Genomic DNA, 24,349 nt, shown 5'->3' with positions numbered 1-24,349 from the left:
ATGTCGTCGGTAGAAAGTTATCGGTACATCCGCGTCGGTAAAACAAAACTTCTACCGACGACATTAAAAATGTTCTCGGTATAGGTTTTACCGAGGACATTTTCCTCGGTAGAAAGTGACAAAAGTCCTCGGTACAACCATCCCCAATTTGTCATCGTACTGGTATATACCGACATCTTAGTGGTATATACCGAGGACAATGTCCTCGGTATAGACTTTTTCCCAATTTTTTTTTATATTTGTTATTCCCTTATTTATTTATTTATTTATTTTGAATTAAATATAAAAAATAGAATAAAATTAAAACACTTATATTAAACATATAAATAAAAACATAAGAGTATGTTCGCTGAATCAAAATAAAGAATTGTCTTAAACATGATAATGTAATAGTCAATTGTAATAAAATTCATACATAAGTCCTACTGAGTCGGTGCTCCAACATCGGGATCATCGGGTGGTGGTGGGGCACATTGAGATCCCGGGGTGATACAATGAGTCCGGACATGCTCCTCTAACTGTCGAAGACGCTCTCTCATCTCAGACAACTCTTCATCTCTAGTTTGTGAAGGACGAAAATCAAATGGAGTTCGACCCCTTATGTTAAGGATACGTCCATATCCTTTCTGGTGGCCCCGTCGTTTTCCGAAGACAGTTTGTACCAAAGATATGTCTTCATCTTTAGGCGCACTCGAAACTGGTGTGGAACTCTCAGTATCAGTTGCCTGTGTCTGCTGTGTGTCGCGGTATGCACGCAATTCCTCCTGTGATACAATGTATAATGTAATTAAAATTTTGAAACAATTAAAAATTTGAAAAATGTTTAAAAAAACTTAACGTACCCAAGTATTTTTGGCTGTCTCTGTCACCCACCTTGTGCCTGATTTATGGTGAGTATCCATCCAGCTATCCGGGATGGACTCAAGTTGCCCAGTCTCTAAATTGCGCTGTCACGTACATATATTTTTATAAAATTAATAATTAAACGTAAATAAGAAAAATAAACTAAAAAATAATTAATTAACTAACCTTTTTATAGCGTAGGGCTGGGATTGACTGAGAACCTCCATAGCTAAACTCTTTCAGTTTCCTTCTATTTTCCTTGTTGACCACAGAACGTTTCTGCAAAAAGTTATCGTTAGTAATATATTTAATTAAGATAGTTAATTTTAGCAAGAAATTAATACCGTAATTTCTGGGCGTCAGAAAATACATAAACTACTTACTTCCAAGTGCAAGTATTCTTTCTTTCGAGGCATTTGGTACTTTTGACCATTGAGGACAGTCCGGATCTGTGTACTGTCGAACAAGTAATCCGAGCTCTCTTGAGAAATTTGAGCTGTACTCTCCGATCTCTTTATATGTTCTCCCCCGCACATCCCACTCGAGAGAGAGAGGACGCCCCAACTGTTCCCTCTTTTCCCGCGTGTTCAATCCTTTATGGCGTCCACGTTTATTTGGAGGCGCTATTGTATGCAAATTCAATATTTTAAAATTAATATGGATTAATTGTTAAATTTTAAGGAGTATATCAATGTGTAAAGTATTACCTCGTTCACAATCAGCTGGGATATCTGACGGTCAAATTAATCCACGTGTGTGTCCTAATTCAGAGAGAGGCAAATGTAAGAGTCTTCAATGACTCACCCTCTCTAAACGGGTCTAAGGCATCTTGTGATGAACACTAAAAAAATATAATATTATCACTAGGTGATAATAACACTATTATATCTTTGGTAATAATTTCTTATTACCAAAGAAAAAAACAAATAAAATTAAATATGTTTTTTTTTAATGTCTTATGCTCTTTGAAGTTAATTATGTTATTTTATGATATCTAACTATAATATATTTCAGTGTAAATATTATTAAAATTATTTAAATTTGACATATTAATTTGGTATTTATTAAATTACATATTTTACTTATGCTTTATTGAATTGTTTTATTAATTAAATTTTTTTTTCTAAGATTTGTTTAAAATTTATTTATTTACTTTAGGATTTAATTATTACTTAAATTATTTAATTAATGTTTATTTTTATTAAAATTTAGTTGCATAATGTTAATGTTAATTTTTTTTAATCTTAATTTTAAAATATATTATTTATATAAAAAAAACATAAATTACTCAAAAATTGAAATTTTTTTTAAAAAAATACAGAAAAATTAAAAACAACTAACAAATATTATTAAAAACATATTTTTTTAATTTTAATTTTAATAATGATTAAAACTAACAAATATTAAATTTAATTTTTTTAATTTTAATAATGGTTTTCTAATAATATATTTGTTAATTTTATTTAATCAGAACTAACAAATATTATTTTTTTACATATTAATTTAGTATTTATTAAATTACATATTTTACTTATGCTTTATTGAATAGTTTTATTAATTTAAACAAAATTTCTAAGATTTGTTTAAAATTTATTTATTTACTTTAGGATTTAATTATTACTTAAATTATTTAATTAATGTTTATTTTTATTAAAATTTAGTTGCATAATGTTAATGTTAATTTTTTTAATCTTAATTTTAAAATATATTATTTTACTTATCAATTCACTATTTATTAAATTAGAAATTTTATTGAGTACTTCTACTAATATTCACAATATCTCTAAATTTTACAATTCTATAAAAAATTCGGCAGCATAACGACTATATTTTCATCTATCCCAAAATTTAAAATCCTGCAAATAAGACATAAAAAATATCCAGGCCCAGATCATGCAGAGAGCATTACAAATACATTTTAAACAACTATATAATTTATAATTATTAGTCTAAATTTTATTAATTATTCAATTTTCTAACCAAAATATTAAAATTCTACTAAAAATTAACAACAAATTAATCATCAATATTCATAAAATTTGAATTTTTACTTCTAACATAACCAAAAAAAATTAAAATTGACAACAACAACATACTAACATTACCACCAAAATTTTCAAATTAACACTCAAATATTTAATATATTTACTAATATGTTTAATACACATAAAATTCACCAAAACAACATAGAATTTATTTAAAAAAAAATACTAATTACTCATATAACAATTTTCTAATTCCTAATATCATTTTTACTAATACTTATTTTGAAAACCTAAAAATAAATACATTCTATCTAATATAATAATTTCAGATTTTTATTAAAATTAATATTATATTATTTATATAAAAAACATAAATTATTCAAAAATTAAAAAAATTAAAAAAAATTAAAAAAAACTTACCAATGCCTTCAATATCTTGCTAGCAATCTCTTTAGTCCAACAAAAACCGAATACCCAACCTTCAAACAAAAACTACAAAATATCATTATACAATTTCATAAATATATATATAAAAAATGAATAAATAAACCATACCTTCAACAAATACACAGAAATCCCTTCACCCTTGGCAATTTTGAGGCTTAAAACCGAGCTTTTTGGGAGGAAAACGGAGGAAAATGGCGGAAGGAGGCGGACGGCTCGGAGAAAACCGAGAGAAACCAGAGAGGAAGGAGAAGGGGCTTCGCGGCTGTGGGGTATATTTATAAACCCTCTACCGAGAACATGTTCTCGGTATAGGTTCTCGGTATAGCAACTAAACCTATTCAAAACCGCGAAAATATCCCGCGCATATGAAATGTCTATACCGAGGACATGTTGTCGGTATAGTGTTCTCGGTATAGAACCTTTTTTTTGTAGTGGCGCACTAATAACAGTATGCCATCCCTTTATGGTGTTGGACATCAGTGATGTCCCTCATCATTTCTCGGAGTTTGTAAAGTGTATGTGTATCCCATTTCAAAAGAAAGTAAGATCTGTAGAGATCGACTCGGTTCATCTGAAGCAGAGACATATAAGTATGAGTTCATAAACCAAAAGTAAAAATGAAAGCATTTTTGAAAAATCCACTTGGACAAGCTTGAAGAAATAAACAAATGATGCATGAGCACATATTCATCTTGTCACCATGCATATATTGTTTTTGGTTGTTAAAAGCAACATGATGATTCTTGCACTTGTCAAATGGAGTTGAAAGATGATCCCCTGTTGAGGATATTATATTTTATATGAGTTTTTTTAATAAAGTTTGCAAAAATATGACTTTTAAAAAAAAAAAAAAAATTATATTTATGACTTTTTTTTTTAAAGAATTTTCACTTTTATGGGTTTAGTTTTGTGAGAAAAACTTATACAAGATCTTTATTTATTTTCATGTAGATCTAATATTAAACAAATTAATATGAGATAACCTAGAACATGTTTCTAAAATTGAATTCAAAGAGAAACAATGATAAGAATACTTACAGTATACGCAGCGGAATGAATGAGTCATTCCTTCAGTTTCTCTAACCCTTGTATCCTTTCTGTCGCAGAGTATTATCAAGAAACTGAACCGATCTTCTATTTTCTTCACAGTCTTCCAATGTATCCTTAGAATCACCTAGACTGGTATGGGCAATTCTCAACACATGGGATAGATATAGAGAGAAGAAGAGAAAATAACTAAGAGACTTAGAAAATGACTTGTGTTTAGAGAGAATCTAAAACTATTTGAAAATCTGACTTCTTTTTTTACTTCTCTCTAAGCACTTCTTTTATAGACTCAATTAGGTCATTTAATTTAATTAAAACATCAATAAAATAATAGCCAATTTGAAGCCCTAGGTCGAAATTATCATGAGCTTTAGGCCCGTGAAATTTCCCATTTAATTATAAGCCTATTGGACTTAAAATCAAGGCTTGTATTGTTTTCTATTGATTTAATTAATTAAATAATTATTTAAATCATTTATCAAATTAATTATTTATAATTTGAACCTTGATTTAAACTTATTTATTAATTTAGATACAAATTTATCTTAATTAATAAATCTGCCATAATTTATATTTTCTTCTAAAAAATACATAACTCTGTGAAACTATCCAAAATTGACTTGATCAACTTTGATAATTCTAATTGATAATTAAATCAATCAATTGAGACTATCTAGATGATTTTATCAAAGGTACAATGGGGACCATGGACCTATGAAATCAAGCTCCAATAAGTTATCATAAATCTAACAAATAAATTTACTAACTTATTAATTCCTCATGACTTCACTATAGACTCAGAATTGCATTCTTGAATTCATAGAACACTCTATAACAAATATAGATACGCTATTAATTATCCATTGTTACAATCATAATTGTCACTCAATCCTTTATAGATGGTCTACAATGAGATAGGACTAAAATACCGTTTTACCCCTCATTGTATTTTATCCTTAAAACACTTAGTTCCTTGCAAAAAAAATATTTCAGTAAACTAATTTAATTACTGAAATGAGATCTCTATCATTTAACACCTTGAACCAAACTAAAAGAAAACCATTGTTTCAGAAGCTATAGATGTTCATATCTATGATTAACACTCCCACTCAATTATACTACCGAGTTCCCAAGATATAAGTATGGGCTAGTCCGTAGGGTAAGCTGGTAACGAACAAGTCAAAGAACTCAAATAATACAATCAGTTAGAATACTAACCACTCAGAATTGAGATTGAGCTGACCTATGGTCAACTATATGATATGACTAGAATAGATAATAACAATATGTTTACTTATCTTATCAACTGTTAATATCGGTCATGTCTGATGTAACAAATACATCTGATCTTATCTACTTTGCTAATGTTCTGGAAAGAACATAACACTGTAATGTGTATGTAGATCATATCGTAGATTGGCAAGTCGGTGTAAATCCTGTGCACTGACTAATCTTAGGACTAACTTATTTTGAACATATAATCATATTTATATTTCACTGTGATTACGTCACAGTAAAGACGATTAACTATATGTTCGGGATTTAATAGAAGTTTATATTAAACAAATAATCATGAAAATAAAACATGTGAGCAAAGTGATTGACCAAGTCAAAAAATGATTTCTATTCTTTTATTGATAATAAATGAGATTACAAAGAATTTGGATTTTAATTAGGGCATAAAAACCCAACAAGTTTCCCATATTTTTGTATAAAATAGTTGGTTTATGCCATAATTTTACTCTTAATCAAGTTTCCCATATTTAGTTAGGGAAATTTGATTTTTTATGCTTAATGAAGGGTTCTAAGTCAAAAAAATGCTAGGCATTTAAATCATTTAAAAAAAATGCCAATTCTTTTGACAATACCCAAAATACCCCTCTCATAAATTTTCCCATTCACTTCCTCTTCTATCTTCCCTCTCTCTCCCTCAACTCATTCTTCTCAACTCCCTCTCTAGAAAAAAAATCCATGGGTAAGGTAAAAATATAATAGAAATCAATGAAACGACAAGTATTCCCACTTGGGACACTAAAATACTATATTTCGAACTGATCTAGGCATGATTTTTAAGTTTTTTTTGCGATTTTTTTTTTAGACTTGAAACTTTGAAATCTGTAGAAAATCAACGTGGTTCGATGGTGCTTGATGCCAGCTCGATGAGGCCTTAAAAATCAAGATTTTCATGAAAAAATCGATGGTGGTTCGATGGAGGTTCGTTGGTGTTCGATACGATTCTTGCAAGATACGTAATTTTTCACTCGGGTGTCCGCTTGTGGTGATTTTTTTTTATTTTGGGTATTTTTTCAAGATCTACACGTTTGAGATGTGTATATACACATTTGGGAAGTGTAAATCTTGAAGAAAAAAAAATGACAAATGCAAAACATACCTCATGGTCAAGATATGTTTTCAATTTCTAAACTTTGAAAATGTGTATGTGAACATCTAAAACGTGTAGATCTAAAAAAAAATACAAAAAAAAAAAAAATCATCCCAAACGGACACCCGAGTAAAAAATTATATCTATTACAAGAAGTGCATCAAACCACCATCGAGCAACTGTTTAACGCCCAAATGTGACTTCCACTTAGCGGTAGTCGTAGTATAGATGGGCGGTCAATTCCACAAGAAGGTAAAGAAACAAGTTAATCAATAAATAAATGTTAGAGATAAATAATATGAAGAAAATAGAACAAGTGATATTTTTTTGTTGTTTTGGAGATTTAAAGATTAGAAATAAAGATAAAATAAAATGTGATGTAACAATAAGTAACGAGTAGGAAGGAGCAAGAGTCATCAATATGCATACTTATTTATTTGAATATTTGATTCACAAAAATTACACAAATGGATAGTTCACATCCCAACTATTCATTTGGAAGATTAACATTGAAGCACAAATATATTTCACAAAAATGTATTCAAGTGATTACTATTCTTTACCATGGAAAGATGAGATAAATCTTATGAGAAATTTAAAAATGACATTATACCATTGGCCATAATGCAATAAAAGATTGGACATAAAACCTAACACAAATATTACTTTTACTATTTATAAAATACATAGAAAGAGCATGACTAATTCTATATAGATTGAGCAAAAGTAAATATATATGAATGAGATGGAGAAAATGATAAAGATATTATCTATATTATTTTTATTAATTTGATAATACATGGAAAGTACTTGACAAAATTTATATACTATTAGTAAACAAAAATAAAGATAATAAGATGAAAAAATAGAGATGAAAGAAAATAAATAACTCAAATATATAAACTTTAAGCACATGGTGAATCAAAAATACCAAACAAAGTCATAGTGCATATAGGATCATCCTAACCTTCCTAAGAAGGTTAGCCTATTATGCTAGACATTCTCATGAAATTCTAGAGAGAAAATATGAGAAATGAGACTAAAATTTGGTAGAGTTTTGCTACCTAAAAATTACATAGTAAATGTGAAGAAAGAGTCCCTATTTATAGAGGGAGAAAAGGACTAAAAAGAAATTAAACAACAAAATGAGGTTTACAAAATAAATCTGAAATATTAATAATAAAATATGATTTTAAAAAATCAAATCTTATTATAAATATTAACCTAGTTATTTTGGTGTATGATCAAAATACTGTTTTTCAAAAACACCAAAAAAAGATGAGTTTTAAAGCTCAAAGATGAAAGGTGCAAGGCCCAAAGTGCACAAAAAATTGGGCTCATGGGTGGCTGTAGCAGAGGAGACTTTGACCAAGCCCAGCCAATGGAGAAGTGACACGTGGCGCGACTGGCTGGGAGGTTGATATTGCTGGGAAGGTTGGGCTTACGTTGGGGCGCATGGCTGAAGCTACAGATGGGCCGCTAGAGGATTTGGGCCTTCGTTGGGTGCTGGGAAAGGAGTGAAGTTGCTGGGGAGAGTTGGGCCTGCATGGGGAGTTGATGCATTGGGCTGGCTGAAGGAGGAGCTGGAGGACAGGTGTCGGCTGGAGGCGTGGCAGATGGCAGGCGTCAGGCGGCTTGCTCAGCTCGGCTCGCATCAGTGGGTTGGGGAGGAAAACGGGCCTGGGCTGGGGGGGCTTTGGATTCTTGGGCCTTTGCCATTTTCAATTTTGCCAATTTTCTTTTATTTATTTCAGATTTAATTCTTTCTTTCTCTTTTCATTTCAAAGTGCCAAAATACAACTTTAATTCCTACAAAATAACAATAAATTAAATCATAATCAAATATTTTCATTTATAAAATAAATCATATTAATTCTATGAAAATATTAATTAAAACTTAATTTATTTTAACAATTAAAATCAACAAATATGTATTTTTGGGCACTAATCAGCAACCATCGAACCACCATTGAGAAACGTCGATTTTTTCATGAAAATCTTGATTTTGAAGGTCCCATCGAGGTAGCATCGAACACCATCGAGCAACCATCGAGTTGGGCATGATTTTTGAGTTATTTTTCAGATTTGAAACTCTGAAATATGTAGAAAATTGACTTTTCTCGATTGTTGCTCGATGGTGCTCGATACCAGCTCGATGGGACCTTCAAAATCAAGATTTTCATGAAAAAATTGACGTTGCTCGATGGTGGTTCGATAGTTTCTCGATGATGGTTCAATGGTGGTTCGATGCAATTCTTGTAAGAGACATAATTTTTCACTAGGGTGTCCTTTTGGGGTGATTTTTTTTTTATTTTGGGTTTTTTTTTTTTGAAATCTACTCGTTTAAGATGTTCACATACATATTTTCAAAGTTTAGAACTTGAAAACATACCAAAACATATCTTGGACATGAGGTATGTTTTGCATTTGTCATTTTTTTTCTCCAAGATTTACACTTCCCAAATGTTTATATACACATCTCAAACATGTAGATCTTGAAAAAAATACACAAAATAAAAAAATATCACTCCAAATGGACACCCGAGTGAAAAATTACGTATTTTGCAAGAATCGCATCGAACCTCCATCAAACCACCATTGATCAACATCGATTTTTTCATGAAAATCTTGATTTTGAAGGTTTCATCAAGCTGGCATCGAGCACCATCGAGCCACGTTGATTTTCTGCAGATTTCAAAGTTTCAGATCTGAAAAGAATCACAAAAAAAAACCCAAAAATCATGCCCAGATATGTTCGAAATGCAGTATTTTAGTGTCCTAAGTAAGGAATACTTGCTATTACATTGCGTTTTCTTATATTTTACCTTACCCATGGATTTTTTTCTAGAGAGAGAGAGCTGAGAGGAATGGGTTGAGGGAGAGAGAGAGAAGAGGAAGTAGATGGGAAAATTATGGGAGGGGTATTTTGGGTATTGTCAAAAGATTTGGCATTTTTTTGAAATGATTAGAAAGTCTAGCATTTTTTTTATTTAAGACACCTCATTAAGTATAAAAACTCAAATTTCCCTTTTTTTTGATCAAGAAGGGAAAATTATTGATCAAACCAACAAGGCACAACCAATGGCCGGAGCAAAGAACTCCCTCAAACAAATTACAAACTAATAACAAACTCTAACATTTGTCTCTTTCTAGAAGACAACTTCCTAGAATTAAAGTTAAGCACTTTGGTTTTGACAGAAAATTGAATCAAGCGATCTATTTTGGATACAGAATAACAACTATTATCAAAGAAACACTTGTTCCTATTTAACCAGATAAAATAAATGGAAGCAGCAAGAGTCGCGGTCACCACCTGGAACAACCAATCACGCTGCAACCAGCCAACCATACATGCCAATCATCAAATTTACCAAGCCAAATCGCCTCTCCCAGCCAACTAGAGATTGCCTGCATGACCTTCTCAGAGAAAATACACTAAAAAAATAGGTGGGAATGAGTCTCATTAACCTGAACACAAACTGGGCAGAACAGAGAAGAAATATTCACATGAGAGTAGTGGAGTAAATCTCTAGTGAGCAAATGATTGTTGACAGCTTGCCACAAAATAAATCGATGCTTAGGAACTGATAGTTTGCACCAAACCGAACTCACATAATCAACCTTCTCACTAGAGAGAAAATGATTATAAAGCTTGCCCAACCGAAGACGACCATGCACTTCAGCAGCTGCCAAAACTGGCCCAGACACAGAATTACAAAGTTTTATCAGCTTCCTCCAATACCATCTATCATCTTGCTTCAAAATATAATCCCAGATTTGCGATCCTTTTAAATAAATGGGGTTCACCAATTTCACCCACAATTGGTCCTGTTTAGAAGAAATAGCCCAGATAAATTTTGCAAGCAAGATCTTATTCCAAGCTGGCCCTTCTCGAAATCCCAGGCCTCCATAAGCCTTCAGACGACACACAAATTCCCAACAAGCAAGATGGAGTTTTCTTCGGGATCTCTTCTCTCCTCACAAGCAATTTAGGCACATCTGATCAATATCTCTAACCACACTCTGAGGCAACAGAAATATACTCATCCAATAATTACGGATCCCCAACAAAACGGATTGAACCAACTGAGTCCGACCAGCATAAGAAAGGTTTCGGCTGGCCCAGGTATTTAGACGTAATCTAATGTTCTTGAGGATAATGTCATAGTCAGAGGCCTTACATTTGGTAGGCTTAAGCGGAACTCTAAGGTACTTCAGAGGAAATGAGCCTTCAATAAGATTAGTACAAATCAAAACAGGAGCTTTAGCAATTTCTGACAACCCTCCAAAGTAAATATGAGATTTATTGTGGTTGATAGACCAGCCCGAAACTGTTTTGAACTCAGTAAGCGCTCTATGAAGAACTCGCACTGATTGAGAATTAGCTTTGCAAAAGATAAGCAGATCATCAACAAAACAAAGATTAACAAGGTTGCGAGATTTGCACATAGGATGAAATATGAAACCTTTCTCCTTGGAGGCTTTGATTAACATTCAGGAAAGGTAGTCCATCACAATAACAAAGAGCATAAGAGAGATTGGATCTCCTTGCCTAAGCCCTTTGCCACCCTTAAAATGCCCTTGAATTCTACCATTTAACACTAACAAATAGGAAGTACCCCTTAAGAAAATCATGATCCATCTAATAAATCTACTAGGAAAGCAAAGAGCATTTAATAAATTCTCCAAGAAATCCCAATCAATAGAATCATAAGCTTTACTAAGATCAATCTTCATAGCACACCGAGAACTATTTTTCCTATTATACCCCTTAATCAAATCTTGAAATATGAGTCATTGTAGGCAAGAGATCTATGCTTATTAAACACACCTTGGTTTTGATTAATCAATGAGGGAAGAACAGTAGCTAGCCTACCACAAAGCATCTTAGAAATGTATTTATAGATAGAAGTACAACAAGCTATAGGTCTGAAATCAGCTGCATTAGATGGTTGGTCCACCTTCGGAATAAGCACCAGAAGCGTATCATTTAAACTATGGGGAATTTCGCCTGTTTCAAAAAAATCAAGGACAGCCAAAGACACTTCCTTGCATATATCTTTCCACAAATCTTTGAAAAAACCAGCCCCATACCCATCTGGACCAGGGCTCTTGACTGAATGAATGCTAAATAAGGCAACTTTAACATCATGAAGAGAAAATGGCTTAATTAGCTCCAGGTGGGTATCAAGATCTACAACCGGACCAAAAGTGATACTTTGAGAGTCAATATGACCATTAGCCCTACTAGCACAGCCTAGGAAATGAAGAGTTACCCTCTAATAGTCATCTACAATTGTACCATCAGCTGAAATGAAAGAAACTATCCGATTGGCAACTTTCCTTTTCTTCAAACTAGCATGAAAATAAGTAGAATTGTCATCCCCAAACCGAAGCCAAGTGATTTTATTCTTTTGGCGAAGGAAACTCTCATAGATTTTCTCAAATTTCCCTTTAGTTATTAGTTAGCAATTGTGTTTCTCATACTTTGTTTTTTTCTTAATAAATTTTCTTATACAAATTAAATAAAGTATGATCCCTATATTTTTGCACAATAATAGTATAAAAACCATATTTATGAAAAATCATCTCCTCTATTGTCATGTCCATATGGAATGACTTTTTGATTCTTGCTCTTGCCTTAACAATGACATATTGCATAGTACATATATAATAATTACATAAAATGCTATTCAAATGAATTAAACTGACCATAAGTAGTAGGTACTATCAACTCCACATCTTGCAAAAAAGATAGTTTCTTTTGTAGTCATTTCTCCAATATGAACATCTTTATTGAATAATATAGACAGTTGTATTTTTAGGGAATAATGTCATTCATCCCAATGTCCATTAATATATGTTTATGTATATATCATGTTAAAGTGAATATTAGTTTTTAATTATTTATTTATGATTTATCATCCACCTTCACTGTAACTAATAAAATTTCCTTAAAAGAAAATACATTTTAATCACTAATAGATACATTTCAACAAAAAATCTACTATCACATTCTTTTTTTTTTATCAAAAAGAAAATTTTATTGATCAAACAAACTAGAGACAACAAAAAAAGGCTGGAGAAAAAACTCCACCTCAGATTACAAATTGTTGACAAAATCTAACATTTGTCTCTCTCTAATAGAACAGTTCCGATATTTTAAATTCTGCACTCTAGCCTTAACAGAAAATCTAATCAAGCTATCAATTCTAGAAACAGAAAAACAACTCTTCTCAAAACAACATTGGTTCCTATTAAGCCAAATAAAATAAACAGAAGCCGCAAGAGTTGCTGTCACCACAAGGAACACCCACCCATTGCGACACCCTGTCAACCAGTGAGACCAATCCACATACTGAACAGGCCAAATAACCTCTCCCAGCCACCCGTAAACAGTCTGCATAACTCTCCTAGAAAACAAACACTCGAAAAATAAATGAGAGTGACTTTCATCTTCTTGAGAACAAACATGGCATAATAGAGATGGAATATTCAAATGACAATGATGAAGTAAATCCCTTGTGAGAAGCTTCTGATTCACAGCTAGCCACAGGCTAAACCTGTGTTTAGGAACCGCAGGCCTACACCACACAACCTTCTCATAGAACACCAACTCGCCTGGCAGAAATAAAGAGTAAAGTTTACCCAGTTGAAGCTTCCCTTTCACAACTGCAGACTCCAACTCAGGTTTGGACAGAGATTGATAAAGTTTGATAAGCTTCCTCCAATTCCAATACCGGCTGGTATCTTGTGTTAACAAGTAATCCCAGAGATAAGATCCTTTTAAGTATATACAGTTGACCCATTTCACCCATAAAAGATCATGCTGAGAAGAAATAGCCCAGATGAACTTAGCTAACAGCATCTTATTCCAAGTAGGACCCTCCCGAAAACCCAAACCTCCATAACACTTCAGACGACAAACATGCTCCCAAGAGATAAGATGAAATTTGCTTCTGTTGCCCTTCTCACCCCAAAGGAATCTCCTGCAAAGGCAGTCAATATCTCTCATTACACCCTGAGGTAACAAAAAGATATTCATCCAGTAAGAGCGAATCCCCAACAACACAGAATGCACTAGCTGGACTCGACCAGCATATGATAGATGACGACTAGCCCAAACATTCAGTCGCATTCTAATCTTCTTGAGAATAATGTCGCAGTCAGTAGCCTTCCATTTAGTAGGTCTTAGAGGAGCACCCAAATATATTTCAGAGGAAAGTGCCCTTCAATCAAATTAGAACACAACAATATGGGAGATTTATCAACTGCAGCTAACCCTCCAAAATAAATTCGAGATTTTCTTTGGTTGATAGACATGCCGGATGATAAAGTAAACTCATTAAAAGCTTGATGAAGAATCATAACTGAATTCGGATTAGCTTTGCAAAACAGAAGGAGATCGTCAGCAAAATAAAGACTAACAAGATTTAGAGACTTACACAAAGGGTGAAATCTGAAATCTTTCTCCTTAGAAGTTTTAGCAAGAAACGGGTAAGATAATCCATCACAATAACAAAAAGTAAAATCAAGATTGGATCACCTTGTCTGAGCCCTTTGGCTCCTTGACAATGACCTTGAATACTACCATTCATCACTAAAGAATAGGATGAACCCCTTAAACACACCATAACCCACCTAATGAATCTAATCGGAAAACAGAGAGCATTTAGAAGATTCTCCAAGAAATCCCAGTCAATTGAGTCATACGACTTGATAATATCGATCTTCATAAGACACCGAGGGGAACTATTTTTCTTATTGTACCCCTTAATCAAGTCTTGAAGGATGAGAACATTATGAGCAAGAGATCGCTGCTTGATAAAAGCCCCCTGATTTTGATTAATCAGAAAAGGAAGAACAATATTAAGCCTACTGCACAACATTTTGGAAATGCATTTGTAGATTGCAGTGCAACAAGCAATAGGTCTAAAATCAGCTCCATTAACTGGATGATCCACTTTAGGAATAAGGGAAATGATCGTTTTATTCAGATTCTGAGGAATACTACCTGAATAAAAAAAAATCAAGGATAGCCAGTGAAATCTCCTTGCCTATATCCTTCCATAAAGCTTTGAAAAAACCTGCCCCATAACCATCCGGACCCGGGCTTTTGATTGAGTGAATGCTAAACATAGCTGCTTTAATTTCATGGGCAGAGAACAACTTGATTAATCCCAACTGAGCTTCTATACCCAAAACCGGCCCATAAGTAATAACTTGAGAATCAATTTTGCCCGAAGCCTTACTAGCTGCATCCAAGAAGTTCTTAAAATGTTGAAAAAAATAACGGGCAACCTTATTATAATCATCCTCAACCTGACCTTCATCAGTAACATAAGACACAATCCTATTAGCTGATTTCCTCTTCTTTAAACTAGCATGAAAGAAAGAGGAGTTGTCATCACCAAATCGCAGCCAAGCAATTTTACTGTTTTGGTAAAGGAATCTAGCATAAATTCGCTCCTGTCTTTTAAATTCCAGAAAGGCTTCTGTATCCTCAGTACACAACTCGCGATTATTCAGATCAGCAAAACAATTTGAATGGGCCTGTTGATATAAACTTTTACTTCTCTCATAATTACAAGCAACATCCCCTATAACCTTCCAGTTAAAAGCCTTCAAGACATGCTTAAGATGGGTAAGCTTCCAACTAATCTGCTCCAAACCACTACCCTTATACTGTAACTGTTTAGACCAGTTAGCCAAGACTGTCTCCCTAAATTTAGGATGAGAGACCCACATGTTATAGAAACGAAACGGTTTCACCCCATCCTCAAAGTAGGAAGATGTTTAAGAAGAATAAAACAATGATCAGATATAACCTCCCATTGAGAAACAACAGCAACTAACGGAAATGAGTCAAGCCAGGCTTCATTAGCAAACACCCTGTCTAACTTAGAGAAAATGCGAGTCCCCCCTTCTTGATTGTTAGACCAAGTATAAAAGGATCCCATAACCTTCATTTCATCAACCAAGCCAAGATCAAGCCACTGCCGAGCATCCTCCATTTCTTTCATTGTGATAGGTCTCCCTCCCAATCTATCGTTAGGAGAAAAAACAGCATTAAAATCCCCTAGAATGATCTCCTGGAATCCATATAATTAGAACCATACACTATTGTAAGACAGAAATCAAGTTTATTGCGAATTCTAACTTTATAGTGCAAAAATTGGGCACTGTCCTGGATCACTTCAATATGCACCAAATGAGCTTTCCAAATCAATAAAATTCTACCCTCCAAGTTCACACTACTATAATACTCCCAACCAACAAAAGTAGAACTCATAACTGCCTTTATTTTCACTCCCTTGATTTTAGTTTCAAGGAAAGCCCCAATTCCAACGTTATTCAATCTATAGACATCAAGAACCACCATCTGTTTATTCGAGCTATTCAACCCTCTAACATTCTAGCTCAGGAGGTTGCAGTATTCCATTCGGGTCTAGTTTGGGAGAAAGTTCAATCAGAGGTCTCTGCTGCTCTTGGAGCACACTAAAAGGGTTTCTGGCCTGCTTAATAGGAACCCGATCAACTTGTTTTATAACACCAGCTCTTTTCGGAGAAAACCAATGGGGCTCTACTGGACCACCAGTTGGTTGGACAGCGTCTAATAGAGCTTGCTGAATTGGAACAGAGTTATTCGGACTTACAATATTCATTTCCTCAGGAGGATCAGTCGCTTCCTTGTTCTTCGATTCTTTCTGCCTCCAGACTGCTTCAGGAACAAACTTGCAAGAAGCTACTGAGTGCCCCAATTTCTTACAATTAGAACATTTTGTTGGCAACCATTCATATTCTATAAGCTGTTCCATAACTTGACCTTGCTCATTGAAATAACTGATATACTTAGGTAAAGAGTATGCTATTTCCATCTCAACTAAGACACGAGCAAATTTTTTCATAGATCGATCGTTGGTTATCTTGTCAATCATTATAGGATTACTTATTGTGCTAACAAGGGCATTTAAACACTTCACCCCCCCCCCCCCCCTCCCCCCAATATTGCAAGCCAAGATCAGGTAAACGGATCCACACGGGCACTGATTTGATAGACTTCAAGGACTCGATATCTGTAGTCCAGGGACGGAGAACAACTGGTTTCTTCTAAAAATGAATCACACTTGATTCCAAAACCAGATCACGAGTTGCTTCATCTCTAAACTTCACCATTGTGAAACTGGCATTCATTCAAGCCACTCGCTCAATACCTAGCTTTCCCCAAATCCGTTTGATAAACCCTTCAAAAACTGCAAGTGGCGGGTTAGCACCAATCACCACACAGATCAATGTTGATTTCCAGAAGGAGACTTCCACTTCAATCTCATCCACATCCAGCTTCGCAATTATCTATCCATCCTTGTTAAAAGTGCTCCAAGTAATGTAGCTTCGTACAACCATGGGACGGAAGAGATTCCCGAAACTTGGCCCAAGTTTCTTTGGCCGAATCTTGGAATGACCTAGCCTCAACCTCTGCAGCCCAGGACACAGTATCAGGATCCTTGGAAAGATCAAAGCCCTCCTTCGATGTACAACCCGAAACCCTAGCATCAAGCTCTTGCTTTTCTACAATCATACCCATTTCCTCAACGAGCACTTCCTCAGTCCGCTCCTGAACAATATCTTCTCCATTGGGCTCAATGACTGGTTTTGCTCGCTTCTGCCCAGATTTCGCCTCCTCACCATGGAAGAGAGAGAAACTGAGACTCATGCTTCAACGGTGGTATATAGTTTTGTTAGTATATTGAGAATTTTTTTATACTATCACATTCTTGCCCTATAGTAATTGGTATAATTTATTATTGGTCCAGTTAAGTTGTGTTGAACATTATTAGAGGAGTTTAAACATGGGAGATTCTAGTCAAAGATTGGAAAATAGACTCTTTTTTCACCTTATTATTAATTTGCATCTTATTTTATTTTATTGACACAGAACAACTAATAAGGAAAGGGCCAATGAGAGATAGCCCTAGCTCCTTCAGCTGGAATTTTACTCACTATAAAGCATGTTTAGAAAAGAATTAAAACTACCGAAATAAAATAATATTATTATTATATCATCAAATATTGGAGTTACAATTTAAAATATGAAACTCACATTAAATGTTCAAACAATGTCAAACCTACTATAAAAGAAAATCAATAATATACATATATATATATATATATATATTAGTACTGATCTTCTTGAAATTGATTACTATTGAATTGACACAACCTTTTTGCTCTGCACAACTTGATGAAAAAGAACCAAACAATTCCAACTGTAGTTAAAACTCCACTGATCAAGTAAACCATCTTTCTGGCTATGGACATGACAAAGAGCAAAAAGGCAGACGGAATCAAACACATGATTACCAATCCAACCAACCCCATCGGAACCTTGTACGGCCTCCTCAGCTCAGGAAACTTTCTCCTCAGCCACACAAAAGAGGCAAACTCCAGCAACATTCCCAAACTGTACAAGAAATTTGCAGCAGCAATTATCACCTCTAAATCCAAGTATGACACTGCCAAAACTATCCCAGTTGAGACCAAGATCCCCAACAATGGAGTGTTGAATTTCTTCGAACGGTAGGCGAAAATCTTGGGGAAAACTCCGATTTTTGCCATGCCAAGGATTTGGTACGAACTGCTGCTCAACTGAGCTTGAAAGAGTCCAATCGCTGACAACACTGCACCGATTTCTATCCAAATTTTCAGCCAGTTCCCGGCTATGATTTTGGCGGCCTCGGCGTGGAAACCGGTCTCCCACAGGCTTTGATCGACGGCGACTGAGCCAGTCACTACGAAAAGAGGGATCAAGTACGACAAACAGGTGAAGATCCCGGCGACTAAGAGTGCTTTCGGAAAGGTCTTATGTGGGTTTTCTACTTCGCCGGCCAAAGTTGATACATTGTCCCAAAAGTTAAGGTTCCAAAAAAGGGTGTTAAAGTACAGACTCCAATCTTTTTTCACACCCTTTTGGCCTAAACTAATCCACCTACCAGGCCTGATCTTAGGTATGGCAAAACAGGTCATTACCACGAAAGGTGAGATCGATATTAGGGCTAAGATCACAGCTACGTAGCCAACGATAGTGAGGCCTATATAGTTGATAATAGCAAGGACAATAATGAAAGCTAAAATGGCTACGTAACGAGGCCAACCCGATTCGAGAACAGGGAAGAGTTTTTCCAAGTACTCAACGCAGAGAATGGGGAAGGTTGCGATGTTGATGACGACGCATAAGAACTTCCATGTTCCCATGAGAGAACCCCAGAAGGGTCCGAAGGCTTGTTGTGCCCATATGACGAAGCCTCCGTTGCCGGGGTAGGCGGTGGAGAGCTCGGCGGTGACTAGGGCTTCGGGAATACTCCATATGAATGGGAAGACGAGGAAGCCGATTAGGGCTAGGAGTGGACCGGCGGCTTTGACTGCCGGCTCTTCGCCGTAGGGACCTCCGGCGACTTCGAAGTAGATGAGGAAGATGAGAGGGAGAAGAGTAAGCTTTTTAGGGTTTGTGGGTGGTTTGGTTGTGGTTGGTAATTCAACAGCCTCCATGGTTTTTGTTTTTGCTGAAGAATGAGATTTTTATATCTTCAGAAGAATCTATTTATATAATTACAGATCTCAGATTTTTTTTAGTTTAATTTCAAATTGAATTAATAAATTTAAATTTAAATTTTGTGATTTTTAAAATTTTTTATTATATTTTTGTAAAAAAAATTGATAATAAGTTAATCAAACTACTTTTCCTAAAATTTATCTTATTTCATTTTTTCTAACAAATGGAATATATCATCTTTCTCTTTAAATAACTTTTTTGTAATCACTATTTTGGTCTTATTTAATTTATAGCATTATTATCGCTTGGAATTTAAATTAAAAAGTTATAAGATTAATATCTACCATGACAACAAGAAGATATGGAAAGTGATTAATCACTTTTTTGACTTATTTAATTTAGGTAGTGTATAATTAGACGTTCTTTATAACTCGATATATAACTGGATAAACCATTTTAATTGAGAAACTATATAAACAATATTAACAAATTGATAAAGATATTGAGTGTAATTTAATATAATATCACCAACACATAAATGCGAGTCTTTAGATTTCAAGGGTAATCTGGCTGAGATTACTTCTTCACGGGTAATCTCAGTTCTTCCATACTTGATAGTTTACTTCTCTATAGGATTCATGCAGTGAGTTGAGGATGATTATAGCTTGGTTCTCATCTCTTAAAGACTCATTTTCTCCTGAGTTTGTCAACTCAATGTGCATTCTTAGAAATTAATCAAGATTCTGTTCTAGAGTCTTTGACGGGCTCATCTTGAATATGAAAATCATTTCCTTTAAGAATGTTGACGCCGTTTTTCATCAACTTAGAAATGAAGATCAATTAAACAAAAAAACCAGATGAAACAAACAATATAGACACGATTTTTTACGTGGTTCAGCAGTTAAAATCTGTTTAGTCCACGAGTCTGTGTTATTCACTTGTTGGAATTCTCTCAAAGCTTTCTGGAAGCAATTTTACAGAGTCTTCCCAAATACCAATTTCTTCCGTCCTACAAATGAACTGTTCCACTTGGTTCAGAGAATATCTTCCCACAGATTTCGGGGAGTTATGATACAAATAAATTAAATAAATGCATACAGTTACCATGTACACGCATATATCCCATGATATTTGGGATTTAATAACAGACTACATCTAATCCCTTAAACATGAGAATTTTACAATAATAAACATGTTCACACACAGCTTACGAGCTTGGACACTAGACTCACACGCCTTCGAGATCGTTCACCCATTTCGAGCGTCGGTTCGCCTATATTCTCAACAAGTGATGTTACTGAGATCATCCTCTCCGAGCTCACAACGCTCGAGCTCGAACCGTATTGTTTGATGGTAGGAGATTTATATAAGTGTTGAATTATTGTCATTGCGGTTTTCGAGCCTGACTTATAATCTCGGAACTTCTTCGAGACCACGTAGTTTCTAAGCTCGCCAATTCCAATGTTGTCGCCTTCATTGCTTAGCGAGATTGTCCCTGACTTTCTCATTAATGCTGATTTACATGACAAGTATTCTTATCTCGAGCTTACACCTTACGAGCCTGAATTTCGAGATCAAAATCTGGGTGTAACATATTGCCACCTCCTGTCTCGGACACTCAAGGCCCGAGCCTACCTGCTGGTCCAAACCCCGAGGTCAGAGTATCCACTGAGATCTCGCTTCCCCTGCCTCCTCCTGCAATCCAAACTGTTATATTATTTTAAATAATATAATGTTAGATTAAATAATGTGACATAATGTGATTTGTCACACCTTGTAACATATTATTGAGAGTCACAAAAATTGGACACATGTGTGTGGAAAATGTGACATATTTTGGAGTTACAAAAAAAATAAACTTGTAACTTCCAAATATTACCCAATAATGTGTAGATTTGATATTACACATTTTGATTTGAATTTCTCAAAAGCCAAACAAGATATGACTATTAGAGATGTGATTTTAATTCCCATAATGTGTATGGAAGTTACAAAATCAAGTGTGAATGAATTTGGAACATTTTGGCAAATTTGGAAAATGGGTTGCTGAAAAAATGACTTAGGCCACTGCCTATGTTTTTCAGGCCGCGGCCCAAGAGGCAGAAAAAATTTTAGGCCGTGACTCATGTTTTTCAGGCTGTGGCCTGAGCGGCTGACAGCATTTTCCAAACTTCGGTTTTATCCAATTTTGAACGTTTCCAACAGCCAAATAACTCCAAAATCTCTATTTTAATTCCATAAACATCCAATTAATCATTGGTAATAGCCATGGGGGTTAGTGGAATTTGAAATTCAAAGGGTCTCAAAACTCTATAAATATGAGCCTAATGCTCACTTGTAAGACACACCATTTTCCATCCACAAAGCACTTGGCTGGAAAATACACCAAAAAGGCTTGATAATTTCAGAGAGCTATTTCCTAGAGAGATCCCTTAGTGCTTAGAGAATAGGGGGAAATAAGCTTTTGGACAAAGGTTTTGAACCTTGTTCAAGTTGGTGATCCCCATTACTCTACATTTTTGTTGTGTGAGAGTTTGTTCTTTTTATTGATTTTATTTTCATTCTTTTGATCTTGTTGATCTTATTTACTTGTATTATTATTGTTTTGAGTTTGTAATCTTCTTCTTCTACCTCTTTATATTTACTTGTATTTTGAGCAATTGAGTTGTAATGTTTATTTAATCAATTACCGTGTCTATTGTATTTTTTGCATAGAGTTGTATTTTGGTTTTTCCATGTTTCCATTGAGTATAAATATATATTCTCTAACACAAACTTCTCTACAGACTGCTCCAGCTCTGAAGAAGCAGGTTCCCACACGAGAACGTTTGTTGTCGGTTTCGACCCATGCCCCTAAGTATGTTATCGACAACACTGCGGGGACAGACAGAGCCAGGCTGGGCTCAGATGTATTATCCCGAGTTGGCCAAAGTTTTAGCAACCTTGGTGCCCCTCAATGGCAGTTCCTCACCTCCTGCCGAGACAGCAACACCTTTTTTGACAAGGGTAGCGAGCTCTTCACCTCGGTAAATCCTTTTATTCTGTAGCACTGCTTATACGAGCTTATCCTGTATGTTTAATAACCCATTTTTGTTTATGTGTACAGGTTTTCGCCGCGTTTGCTCAACTGAATTTTAAGTTGAACAATGATATTTAATCGAGCTGGGCCTATGCTGAGGAGGCGAAGAATCTCTAGTTAAAGCTCACTGACGAGTTCAAGGCTGCGAAGTCGACGATGTCTGAGCTCGAGTCAAAACTAGAGGCCAATGATTCTGAAATCAAGGAGAAAGACTCCAGAATCAAGGAGCTTGAAGAGCTGAATGCCAAGCTCGAGGAGGAGAAGAAAGCCACCTTTGATATAATCAAGGGTGAGAAGGCTTGCCTCCTCGGGGAGTTTAAGCAGAAGAAGGATCATGCTGTTGACATGGCCATGTACCGTATCTGAGCCAACAACGCTGATCTCGACACCAAATTTCTGGACAACCTCGAAGATGAATTCCTTAAGAGGTGGAAAGCTCGGTTCGACGAGCAGGATTCCAGGGACGAGGCAGAGGAGGTAGCAGAGAAGTCAGGTGTAGCTGACGGGGATGCGCCTGCTTCATAAAAGCGAGGTCATGGGCTGCGTGACACGCTCCGAACCCACCGAGGTTAGGGAGTGCGGCACTTCACCAGTCCGTCGGCAAAGTCAGCCTAAAAGAGTGGGTATGGAAAACCACTCCGAAAGAGTGTAAGCAACTTAATGAAAGGAACAAGGCAACAAGGTACAAAGAATCCGTGCTTTGTATTGATAACAAATGTGTTTACAAGTATAGAGAAATGTAATGGCAGCCCCTAAACATGTGTGGGCATTGCCATATATATAGGCAACTAGAGAACACCCTAGGTTGACAAGTGGCAAGCTCCCCACTATCCATTTCCCTTAAAATATCTATCTAAAGCATGTGGACAAGCCCATAAACTAAATGGCCGGCCCATTAAGGGAGTAAACCCACCATGCTAAGTTACTTAAGAAGGAGGAGTACATCCATGCTAAGTAATCCCTAAACCACCCAAGCCCCATGGGCCCTTAGTGGGCCGCGTCACTGGTCGTGACATTACTCGGCCCACTCGTCCGTACGAGTCCGTGCGTAGGATGCGCGCCCTCTGGTCGAGGGTCACTGGTCGGGACCTGACACCCTCCCCCACTTAAGCTCGCGACGTCCCCGTCGCATCACCATCCTTGTAACGTAGGATGTGATCTCTGAATTGCCAGAGAAGGGATTCTGGTTCCCAACTAGCCTCTTCGTCTGGCAAACCTTTCCACTTAACTAAGTATTCCGTGTATCTGGGGATCCTCTTCTTCCGAATCTCTCTATCGGCCAGAATACACTCGACTTCCTTATCATAAGAAGTAGTCATGGCCGTAGGGGCTCGTTTAGACACTCCCCGCTCGGGGTCTTCTTCTTCACCATGATAAGGCTTCAGCATACTCACGTGGAATACTGGATGAATCTTCAACTGTGGAGGCAACTGTAGTTTGTAGGCGACCTGGCCTACTCTCCGGAGCACCGGGAATGGGCCTTCGTATTTCCGAACCAAAGCTTTGTGGAATCTCCGCAAGGCTTTGAACTGCTGAGGCAACATCTTCACCAAGACAAGATCACCTTCTTGGAATTCGACTTGCCTTCTCTTCTTATCCGCCCACTTCTTCATCCGTTTCTGGGCTCGCATCAAATGAGCCCTGGCCAACTCGGCCTGTTCACTCCAATTTTTCGCAAACCTAAACGCCGCGGGACTCTGCCCGTCGTAATTCGCGACCAGCGCGTGAGGCGTCTGAGGTTGCATTCCCATGACCAGCTCAAACGGGCTCTTGCTCGTGGACTCGCTTCGCTGAAGGTTGTATGAAAACTGGGCAACGTCAAGCAGACTTGCCCAATTTTTCTGATTCGCACTAACATAGTGCCTCAGATATAACTCGACCAGCGCATTCTCCCTCTCAGTCTGTCCGTCGGTTTGAGGGTGAAACGAAGTTGAGAAGTTTAATTCCGTACCAAGGAGTTTAAACAACTCGGTCCAAAAGCGACCAGTAAAACGAGGATCTCGATCACTTATGAT

At 35.8% G+C, this 24,349-nt stretch overlaps 3 protein-coding genes and 1 long non-coding RNA gene across 4 annotated transcripts; all 4 read right to left on the bottom strand.

Annotated features, from left to right (window-relative positions):
• Positions 1–323: 323 nt before the first annotated feature.
• LOC133783799 (uncharacterized) lies at positions 324–943 on the bottom strand. Its single transcript, XM_062223420.1, has 2 exons — positions 843–943; positions 324–764 (listed from the first exon to the last, which is right to left on the bottom strand). The coding sequence occupies exons 1-2, from the start codon at positions 900–902 to the stop codon at positions 423–425; spliced, it is 402 nt and encodes a 133-aa protein (XP_062079404.1). The 5' UTR covers positions 903–943; the 3' UTR covers positions 324–422.
• A 459-nt stretch (positions 944–1,402) lies between these two features.
• On the bottom strand, positions 1,403–3,664 carry LOC133783798 (uncharacterized). Its single transcript, XR_009870966.1, has 4 exons — positions 3,384–3,664; positions 3,249–3,307; positions 1,551–1,604; positions 1,403–1,466 (listed from the first exon to the last, which is right to left on the bottom strand). It is a non-coding gene; the product is annotated as an uncharacterized LOC133783798 (long non-coding RNA).
• Positions 3,665–15,473: 11,809 nt separating this feature from the next.
• On the bottom strand, positions 15,474–16,087 carry LOC133784703 (uncharacterized). Its single transcript, XM_062223988.1, has 2 exons — positions 15,914–16,087; positions 15,474–15,797 (listed from the first exon to the last, which is right to left on the bottom strand). The coding sequence occupies exons 1-2, from the start codon at positions 16,085–16,087 to the stop codon at positions 15,474–15,476; spliced, it is 498 nt and encodes a 165-aa protein (XP_062079972.1).
• A 1,793-nt stretch (positions 16,088–17,880) lies between these two features.
• On the bottom strand, positions 17,881–19,251 carry LOC133784702 (probable polyamine transporter At3g13620). Its single transcript, XM_062223987.1, has one exon. The coding sequence runs from the start codon at positions 19,249–19,251 to the stop codon at positions 17,881–17,883; it is 1,371 nt and encodes a 456-aa protein (XP_062079971.1).
• Positions 19,252–24,349: the final 5,098 nt, after the last annotated feature.

Source organism: Humulus lupulus, chromosome 6 (genome assembly GCF_963169125.1).
Source record: "Humulus lupulus chromosome 6, drHumLupu1.1, whole genome shotgun sequence".
Lineage (NCBI taxonomy): Eukaryota > Viridiplantae > Streptophyta > Magnoliopsida > Rosales > Cannabaceae > Humulus > Humulus lupulus.
This window is presented reverse-complemented; position numbering and strand designations above follow the sequence as displayed.

Bases quoted from the DNA above. Each gene is read 5' to 3' on its own strand.
- LOC133784703 (XM_062223988.1), bottom strand. From the start codon at position 16,087: ATGGTGGTTCTTGATGTCTATAGATTGAATAACGTTGGAATTGGGGCT. The intron at 15,798-15,913 runs GTGCATATTGAA...TATGGATTCCAG, and splicing joins TGATTTGGAAAGCTCATTTG to GAGATCATTCTAGGGGATTT.
- LOC133784702 (XM_062223987.1), bottom strand. From the start codon at position 19,251: ATGGAGGCTGTTGAATTACCAACCACAACCAAACCACCCACAAACCCT.
- LOC133783799 (XM_062223420.1), bottom strand. From the start codon at position 902: ATGGATACTCACCATAAATCAGGCACAAGGTGGGTGACAGAGACAGCC. The intron at 765-842 runs GTACGTTAAGTT...ATTGTATCACAG, and splicing joins AGACAGCCAAAAATACTTGG to GAGGAATTGCGTGCATACCG.